This window comes from Pteropus vampyrus, unplaced genomic scaffold (assembly GCF_000151845.1).
Source record: "Pteropus vampyrus isolate Shadow unplaced genomic scaffold, Pvam_2.0 Scaffold103, whole genome shotgun sequence".
NCBI lineage: Eukaryota > Metazoa > Chordata > Mammalia > Chiroptera > Pteropodidae > Pteropus > Pteropus vampyrus.
The window spans coordinates 1,840,778-1,850,253 of NW_011888884.1; the positions used below are offsets into that span (position 1 = coordinate 1,840,778).

A 9,476-nucleotide genomic window follows, 5' to 3' on the forward strand; every position below is an offset into this window, starting at 1 on the left:
AGAACCACAGAAAGAGGACCCAGAAGTGGGAATGTCTACTATATTTGGACCATGATGAGTGGTTCCAAAAGCATTCCTAGGTGATTGGCAAGTGAGGTCATTTGACACCTGGCTGTTATAAAACACTTTGCCTACTACACATGTGCTTACTCAGAATACTGTCTGTTATAATTAGAATCCTGAACTTTTAGGCATAAACATAGGATTATAATGAAGCTTAAATTGTAAGCAAATTAGGGTAGTACCTTCTGCACAGGCATCTATCTATCTGTAGCCAGGTTAGGCCAGCTAAGACTATGACCCTCCTGTCCTTTGTCTCTGGGGAGGCAGGAGAGATTCTCTAACTACCAACTGGGTATTCTTTGGGCGGTCTCTAGGCTGGGCCCCTATGCCTTTGTTCCCCCTGTCGCTCTCGTCTGACTAGCTACCTGACACTCCAGGCTTAGAACTTTATCCCAGGTTTGTTGGAAGGGGAGGGATATGCATAATAGTGATGACATGCTCTGTCGCAGGTTTTGCACCTGTGTGCTGGTGAGAGTTTAGGAAATACACACTCAGCTATGCCAAACCAACTAAAGCAAGTTAAATTAGTCACTTAAGGCTATTGTTTTTAAATGTTCAAAGTTTATTCTGTGTCCCTAGGAGGCTGATAGTCAGCAGCTCTTGAGTTGTAAAGCAGACAAGATTTAAATGAATAAAAATCTCATTGAAACTTTAGGGGAAGCAGATCCCCAAACGTTTTCAAGGAACAAAGAATTATAAATGAGAAAGCACACTGCCTAATCCCCATTGCTATTAAAGGAACTATAAAATGTTAACATCTGTGCTCTGTCCCCTCAGCCACAAGTGGTCCTGTTCTGCATTGCTTGTTCCACCACTGTGGTTCTTAGGAACGTAATAATTCTTATGGTTTGGGAAAGAATACTGTATTTAGGTGGCTGAGATAAGACATTTACTATTTTTAGAAATACTGTCAATGTAGTGTTTATTTCTTAGTTTCTTTCTAATCCAGAGAGTTGCAGTTTTATGAACCCTGCTCATTAGTTAGCGCTGTGCCTCTTGATGAGCCCAGAAAGAAATTAGAGAAAAACAGATTCCTTATGATCTCTCTTATATGTGGAATCTAAAAAATAAATATACTAAGCTCGTAGATACAGAGAACAGATTGGTGGTTGCCAGGGCTGGGGGGTGGGAGAAATGGGTGAACTGTTTTTGTTTTTGTTTTAGTTCAAATAAATTCAATTAAAAATAATTTTTTAAATCATTTCTGTATCTCTGTGTTATGGGGTTTGTTTTTAAAGAGATAATTGGAGGTTGACTTAAGACCAGTGTTACTTCTTTAGGGTTTTACACACATACACTCCTAAAGAAGATACAGTATTGAATTGGGAAACTCTTTTATAACTGTTTTCTCAGCTTAACTTAATTTTGTTTTCTTTCTTCTGAGTCATTTGGAGGCTTTCTTGGCTTGGAGTCAGAATTGAATAGTACTATGAATTTCAAGGTTACAGCTAAGCTTACTCGTCAACAGAAGGCAATCACCAGGCCAACCACAATTTTAATCTTATTTCATGCATCTTTGCCCTGAGGCAGAATTTTTCATTCATAATTTATATATAAACAGAGGAATTGAATAGTTAGAAATCAAACTTGTAAGTATCTTAGAAATTAAAAAAGATATCAGAGGATGAATTTAAGAACCTGTTGGGTGTTTGAAAATGCTTTATACTAATGGCCAGTTCGGTATAAAGATTTTCCAAGGTTTCACAAAATTGAGTGCTACTTGAAATTCCTGTCATCTGAGACAATTTGTAGCCAACTTTGCCTATACACAAATGTAAAAACATAAATTTTGGTGAGAGTATAAAAAACAGTTATATAAATAAATAGACATCTAGAGCAATGATTCTAGGGGGAGGGTGTGATTTTGTTCCTCTCGGTACATTTGACAGTGTCTAAAGACATTTTGATCGTCACAACTCCAGTTGGTAGAGGCAAGGATTTTGCTAAAGAACTTAAAATGCACAAAAATGTCAATAGTGCTGCCATTGAGAAACTCTGATTTGATATATAGCTATGGATATTCCTACATATAGAACATGTATTAATCTATGTGTTTATAAATCTTAGTTTGAAGGAAGTTTTCTGAGAGTATAAAAATATTTAAGGAAACAATTTATCTCAGTTCCTAGACCTGTCAGCATATATTCAATGGTGATTTCTGCCATGTCTCACAAATTCTTCCAAAGCCACGGGAGCCATATGCAGGAAGCTTAACCTATTCCTCAAAGCCATTCCTGTTTTTTGTTTTGTTTTGTTTTAAGTGTTTTTAGTTTTTTTTTTTTTTTTTTAGGCAAGGCAACCCTTGGTTGACCTCACAGATAGCAAGGACCTTGCCAGTTTACAATCCCTTATTAAAGCCATTTCTTTGAAGGTAGAGCTGTACTAGTTAGAGGTGTAGGGGCTTAGGGTACCACCCATTGAAAGAGCCTTGAGATCCTTGAAGGTAATTTCTTTTCTGTAACATTGTACTTGTGCTCACTTTGATATTGAAGTACTCGCAACATTGTAGGAAAGCCTTAGTCTACCTCTGCCCTGCCTGACTAACCCTCCTAATAAATTTTATATGAACTGAAAATCGAGAAGACAAAAGATATAAGACAGGTGGCATGGGTGTGTAATCGCATCTGTTTGGAATAAGTTTGGATTATTTGATGTATGAAGTTTTAGATGATTTGTACCTACCTAATGATAACTTTTGGTCATCTTTTGTTTGTGAGTGATTCTAAAGTTTTGGAACACTTATATTCTATCTTAGATCTATTTCTCTTGAAAAAGTTAGGTAATCTTTTTAATACTTGGTTATAGGTCTGAAAATAAAGTGGGCTTCGTTTGACTGATAAATAATCTAAGAAGGAACAATAAGGTATAGTTACGCAACTACAAATTAATAAGTATAACTCGAAGATTTTAAATTGTTTTCGAAAACAAGCTTTTTAAGCTCAGATGTTTTTCTGTGTTCCTAATTGGTGATATTGTAAAGTAGCAAGGAAACTTTTATCTAAAAGAGTGGTAATGACCTTCTGTTTCGTACCTGTACCCTTTAAGATAGATTTGGCTGTATATAACCCAAAACAAACAAACTCAAAAACTCCACCATCAACAGAATTCAAAATAACAGAGACTTAAAGGAGCTACAAGTTATTTTCTCTTTTGGGCGAAAGCATTTCAGAGGTGGGCAGTCCAGGGTTATGATGACTGTACCACAGACATCCATGCCAGGCCTCCCTCCTTAATGTCCTGCCAGCCTTTGTATGAGGTCTTTTTGTCTAAATGAGTGCTTGAGCTCATGTTCATTGATAAACTCTGACCTGGCCATTTGGCTGCCAACACATATGCAGATCTGACCATGTGACATAATCCTAGCTTGGACATATAAATTACGTAGTAAAGGCAAACTAGCAACTACAGTCCTGAGGTCGACACCTCATAGCTACATCACACCACCTCTCTCCAGCCCAGATATTACTTTCCAGTTAGCAACATTCACTCAGCATGCCCGATGTGGATCAGACACAAAACAGTACCAGGTCATTTGATGGAAAAACCTTAACCCCATTTCTCCTGCTCTGAACCACATCTCTCAGAGCTTGGACTCTGCTGGGTAAGGTTCCTGTTTTGTAATAAAACATTTCCACTTAGCATTTGATCTTTGGTCTCCTGATGTTTTTCTTTTTAACATCGTCGTGTTCACTTTCTAGCCGGCAAGAAGCGGGAAAGGTCGAAGATCGCCCTTCTCTTTTTAGGACACTGTCCAGAAGTCACACAAAACTTCCACTTATATCTCATTGGCTAGAACTTAGTCACATGGTCATCAGTTTCAAGGGAGTCTGGGCAAAGTCTTTTGGATGGGAGACAATGGACTCAGCAAAAAAATGGAGTTCTCGTTACTAAAGAATGTGAAACAACTAGCAGTGAAAATATTAAGAAAAATAATGAGTACATAACTTCATCAAGGCTCTCAGATTATAAAAATAAGATATTCTATAGCAATTAATTACTGGTTAGATACTCTTTCGTATCTCTGTGGTCATATTTCACCCTCTCCCTCTCCACTTATTTCCAAAAACAAAACCAATCATTTTATCTTTTCTTCTTATAGGACTTTCCGTGACATTTCCGAAGATCTGAAATCTTCAGTAGACTGACGTGATTTCTGCAGTGATTTCTCTGGGAAATTCAACCTTGAATTGAGTTCAGTTCAGCTGTGGCCTTCTGTCCTTTTAGCTCTGCCTAGCATGCAGAGCCCAGGAAAAGAAGTAGAAGCCTCCTGATCTTCCATACAGAAAGCGAGGACAAGAGAAAGCTTGCTATATCGTCTGCTGTGAAGCACAGCTTTTGAGCTCAGAAATGTGGTTTGCTCACTTAACTGTTGCTATGATGGTTTGAAAGTTTTCCATTTATACACTGGTAACCATGGTTTGAAATTTTCCCACTTTGCTTATCTATATTATTATAATATGTATTTATAAAGTTAATTTAAGAGACCTAAACTACCTGCTGTTAAAAAATATAATTTTTTCTGGTTTTAAGAAATCTGTTCTTAAATTTTTCTATGACAGTCACTTTTCAATGAAAAGGGCTTTCACTTTTGAGTATATAGTTGCTTAAGCAGGAAAAATGAATTTTCTACCCTTATCCCACATTGTGTGGCCCTCCCTAAGAAAGAACAAATCTTAAGTGAAATTCATCTACTTGTATGTTGCAACCATAGGAGACACAGACTGAACCTCTTCCTCCCCTTTCTTCCTCCATCCCCTATTACACTGTTGCCAAATTTCTAAACCTTGGCCAACCACATTGAAGTTCAATATTTATTAAGCTGCTATTAATGGTAACAGTATGGAATTCATGTTGTGATTTTTTTTTTTCTTTCCAGATATTTTAAGTGAAATATCTCAGGTGCAGCAGTACTGATTTGTTAAATGTATCCCCGTTTATCATTTGGAATTCTGCCACTTAAGTTACTTATAGGCAGTAGAATTTTATATTTATGTAATATTTTCCCCTCACTTAGCACAGTGCCTTGCACATAAGATTCTCGATGGATGCTTGTTGAATTAAATTGTGACTTTTAAAATACGTCAGCTATCACAGTAACCACAGTGCTTTACATTTTACAAATCTTTTTGCGCATATTATTTCACAACCACTTCCATTCATCGATCATCCAGCTTTATATTGTTTTATAAGTTTCATACAGATGGAGAAGCTAAGGTTCAGAAAAGTGAACAACTCAAAGTCAAAGTTTAGTAAGAATTGACCTCAAATCTTCTGACTCCATAAGTCGCAAATTCTGCCATCCATATACAGTAGTGTTTCTTCTAATATCTTATGCAATTTTCTTAGTGCTATGAAATAGAATACCTGTCCTTGGATTTGTCCTACAGTTAATGACAGGGCTGCGACTAGACTCAGCTGTTAGCTCTTTGCCCTTTCCACTGTGTAAAAGCAATCATCAGGCTCTTTTTTTTTACCCCCAGGGGAATATGGAGTAGAAAGGATTCTTAAGTATCAGAGATCCCTTTTTTGGAAGACATTTAAAAGTGGCAATCATTTTTTCTAAAACACCTCACTAAGAAGGATAGTTAGTGATAATTAGCTTAAATTCATTCTGATATTACTTAAGAAAAACTCCATCTAGAAGAAAGACTACCATGGGGTATTTGACTCTATATAGTAGATGACATTCAGATCTCTTATTTTTACCAGGAATCCTTCAACGATTATAATTTGATTTAACCCCCAGTGTTACATTTGGCCACTAATTAACTCATTCTTTTCTTTAGTCAGTTGTTTAATAATTCATTCAGTAAAACATTTGTTGAGAGTTTGCATGGAACTTAGGTTTCATGCCAGGAGCTATACAAGGTGCTATGGGAGTTAACGCATAAGAATGCCTTCTCTCACCTTAAAGCTTAGCCAGATCATGTGTGTTGCTAAAATTAAAAATTTTGCATTAAAAAGGTTAAAGAAATAAAGGATTTTTTTTTTTTGGTTAATTATATATTGATAAGTTTATAGCTGTAATTAGCACATATTCATAAGAGGCAAATATTATACATAATGATTTGGGTACATATACAAATTACGTTCTTCCAAAGTGCTTTTAGCTATATAAAGTGATATTGCAAAAAACTAAACTTGAGCTAATGTATGGCTGTCGCTGGACGTAATTATTTGTATGAATGCCAGGTTCTTAGAGGGGAGAGAATGCTGAACCCTAAGAGAATAGATTAGAGATGCCAAAATTAGCAGTGATGTAGTATCACCCTGAAATAGCAGGAGCAAAGGTGCCCCACAGTGCTACGCAGTCCCGATCAGGAAAATTGAACAGGCCCAGTACTCCAGCAACTTCATAAGGACTGAGAAAGCTGACCACCTGGGAGAGATCTTCCTCGAACCCTCAAAAACGTGCCCTCTCATCTATGGTGAAGATTTACAGAATTTTCACAGGGCATAGAGCTCAAGTGATATGGAAAGGTAAAAGTCTGAAGCTCAAGTCTCAAAGATAACCAACCCTTAGATTCTCAGTTAGGATTCGACCCAGAAGGAGGAAGTTTCCCTAGGAACAGAGAATGCATTGGTGAAGTTGAAGTCACTAGTAAAAACAGTACAGAAATCATGTCACAATGTTTTGGATTTTACAGCTTTATTAAAGATTAATTTTAAGTTCACATTAACTATTCAGTTGTAAACTGAATGGAGGAAGAGGAGAAAAAAGCCCTCCACACAGAAGTTGTTCTTTCTGAGCAAAAACAAGTCATGGGATGTTCAACATAAACTGTCATATAAGTCCTGCTTCAGATCCAAAATTCCTCACACTCTGTTCCTCGAAGTGATCTCTGTCAGACTTCCTTAGAAACCAGTCTTATTTATTGTTAAATTTGCAAGGAATCCTGACACCCTCTTCCATTAGAGTGGTCAGCTGGCAGTGTTCTCTTCTGAGACGGGCAATTGGGCAATTGACTATGGACGGTGGGAGGGTTCACCCAAGAAGTATTAATGGAGGTATTGTATTTTTAAAAATCAGTAGCTTTTGGAAGTAGCAGCTGTTTGTTCCAGTTCAAAAAGGCTGCCAAAGAGCTTGCAGACTGAGTTCCTCTGGCTAACCTTGGTCTTCAACATGAACCCATTGTGATCCTTCAGAACTTCCTAGCACCTTGAGTTCTCACTTTTGTTCTGTTTATCACTTCAGAATGTGTCACTACTGAGCAAGAAATACTCGAAATTCAGGCCATGAGGGGTTAGATTAGATTAGAGCAAAATAATTTTAGGTGAGCTATCCGGAGCTTTCAACCTCGGGTTTATAGGAAAAACCTTCAGAACTTCTCATCCTCTGGCCTTGACCTGTAGTCTCCTCTGTCTTGCAGGACCAGTACAAGAGTATCACAGCAGGCATTTCACAGCGGAAATAGCCTCTGACAACATACTTCCAAATGCTAGTTCCAGCTAAGAAAAGTACTTTTGTTTTTATTAATTTCTCGCCTTTACATATTTTGCCATCAAAATATATTCATTTCCTTAACTTATTGAGGACCTGTAAAAATATGCATACTCAAACCACCGAGCAGTTATTTTTTGATATACTTGATTTACAGTTCTCTTAATTATTTTTAAACTGTCTACAAGTCATAGAAATTCTATGCTAGAATGGGCCTTATATAATTAAGTGATTCTGTCATTTTCTGGAGAAAGAAACAAATCCATTGGTGGCTTTTCTAACACAGCAGTTAGTAATAGAATTCAGAAGAGAATTCTATTTTTCTCTCAGCCCCTTGTCATCTTCCCTTTGTCTCATAGTTGAGTAGCTTTTGGAAAAATGTATTCCTTATAGCAGTAGTTCAAAGGGATGTTATTAGGTGTTATAAGAACAGAAGTGTGTGTGGCGGGGAAGGGACTCCATGGTCAATTAAAATCGAAGAATGCTGAGTTTGTTTTCTTTCTGAAGGTTAAGAGGAGACAGGGACTGTGTTTACTCAGACTTATCGGATCTTAATCTACTTCCCCATCCTTTTCTCAGAGCATCTCAAAGCACTGCTGGTCCTTTGGGAAACATGGCTCTCGAGTAAGTTTACAGGTCTTTTACAAGACATCCTTAATGGAAATTCTGAATGGTACGTGTATTACCATGGTACCACATAACCCTGATAAATCTCAAGGTGTAGTGAGATATTGGAAATAAGACATATTTGCCATTCAGAGCTATATGTAAAGTATAGAGGTTATTTTCCACCTATGGTGTGTAAAATCAGTATTTGTGTTTAGTTTTCAAGTTTTTCAAGGGTCAGTTAATGTGCAGACAGCGGTGATTTATTGATACTAAATTTTAATAATGCTTTTGTGTGGCACTTTATAGTTTACAGAATGCTTTCATAACAATCCTGTGAGATAGGCAAATGTTAAGTGTTATCAGATGAAGCACTGGAGGCTCAGAAAGGTATTTTTGTGTGTGATTTTCCCTTATGTTTATACCACAAAATGATGGAGCCAGAATTCAGTTTCAGAACTTCTGACTCCAAGTCCAGAGTTATTTACACCTGGTTTCTTATTTTTCTTTTAGCTTTATAGTTTACAGTGTAAGGTATGGAAACAAATCTTAAAGTAACATCATTTTGGCTTATTATCAAACACTATTTCTTTTTTATTGCAGTGACCCAGAAAGTAGAACTGTTGTTATAGCTATCCCAAAGAAAACCCTTCTTTTGTCCTTTGCAGTGCCACTTAGGGGACTTGGAGTGTATTTCAAATACCATTTGATTTTGAAACCAAGATTGAAACCAAGTTGTGATTGCTTATGTAATTTTGGAGAAGGTATCATCTCTGCATTCTCGGGCAAAGTGGAGATGGTTTGAAAGTAAAAAAGATTCAAATACGACAATACATCTTTATTCTCACACAAATGCTGTCTTAGCTTTAACTTTGACAACCTACTGATGTAATTTCTTTGTAAATGTAAAATATTTATATTTTGAAATAAAATTACTAGTGTTGAATGAATCAGGTGCTAAACGTAGTCTCATTTCTGTTGAGAAATTTGATCTTCAGTGAAATCAGACTTTCACAAATACACCCATGTATTTCTTAGGTCTTATATCTTTGGCACCAGTGCCTACACTGAATTTTTATGAAATGCGGGCAATTACATAAGGGACGATGTGTCTGGAATGTGGGTGCTGGGCACCTTAGAAGTGAAAAGGTCCAAGACTGATGCTGGAGCCCTCAGTATACATGATAAGTGGCCCAGTAGTAGATAAGGAAATGACGGGGTGGATGGCTGGGAAGTAATAACATGGAAAAGAAGTTGTATAAAGGAACTGCACATTTTGAATGAACAAAACAAGCCTAAGTTATGGCTATATTCAATACCAAAGATATCCATGTAGCACTGGCAGATGGAGCTGAACCCACAGTGG

General features: G+C 37.0%; 1 protein-coding gene across 1 annotated transcript in view; it reads left to right on the plus strand.

Annotated features, from left to right (window-relative positions):
- The window catches only part of TMEM245 (transmembrane protein 245), an 89,656-nt gene extending 80,596 nt beyond the window's left edge, over positions 1–9,060 (plus strand). The window contains exon 17 of the mRNA XM_011364942.2: positions 4,163–9,060. Coding sequence (XP_011363244.1) covers positions 4,163–4,208 — 46 coding nt within the window. The 3' untranslated portion in view covers positions 4,209–9,060. The remainder of the gene's footprint in view (positions 1–4,162) is intronic.
- The last annotated feature ends 416 nt before the right edge of the window (positions 9,061–9,476 follow it).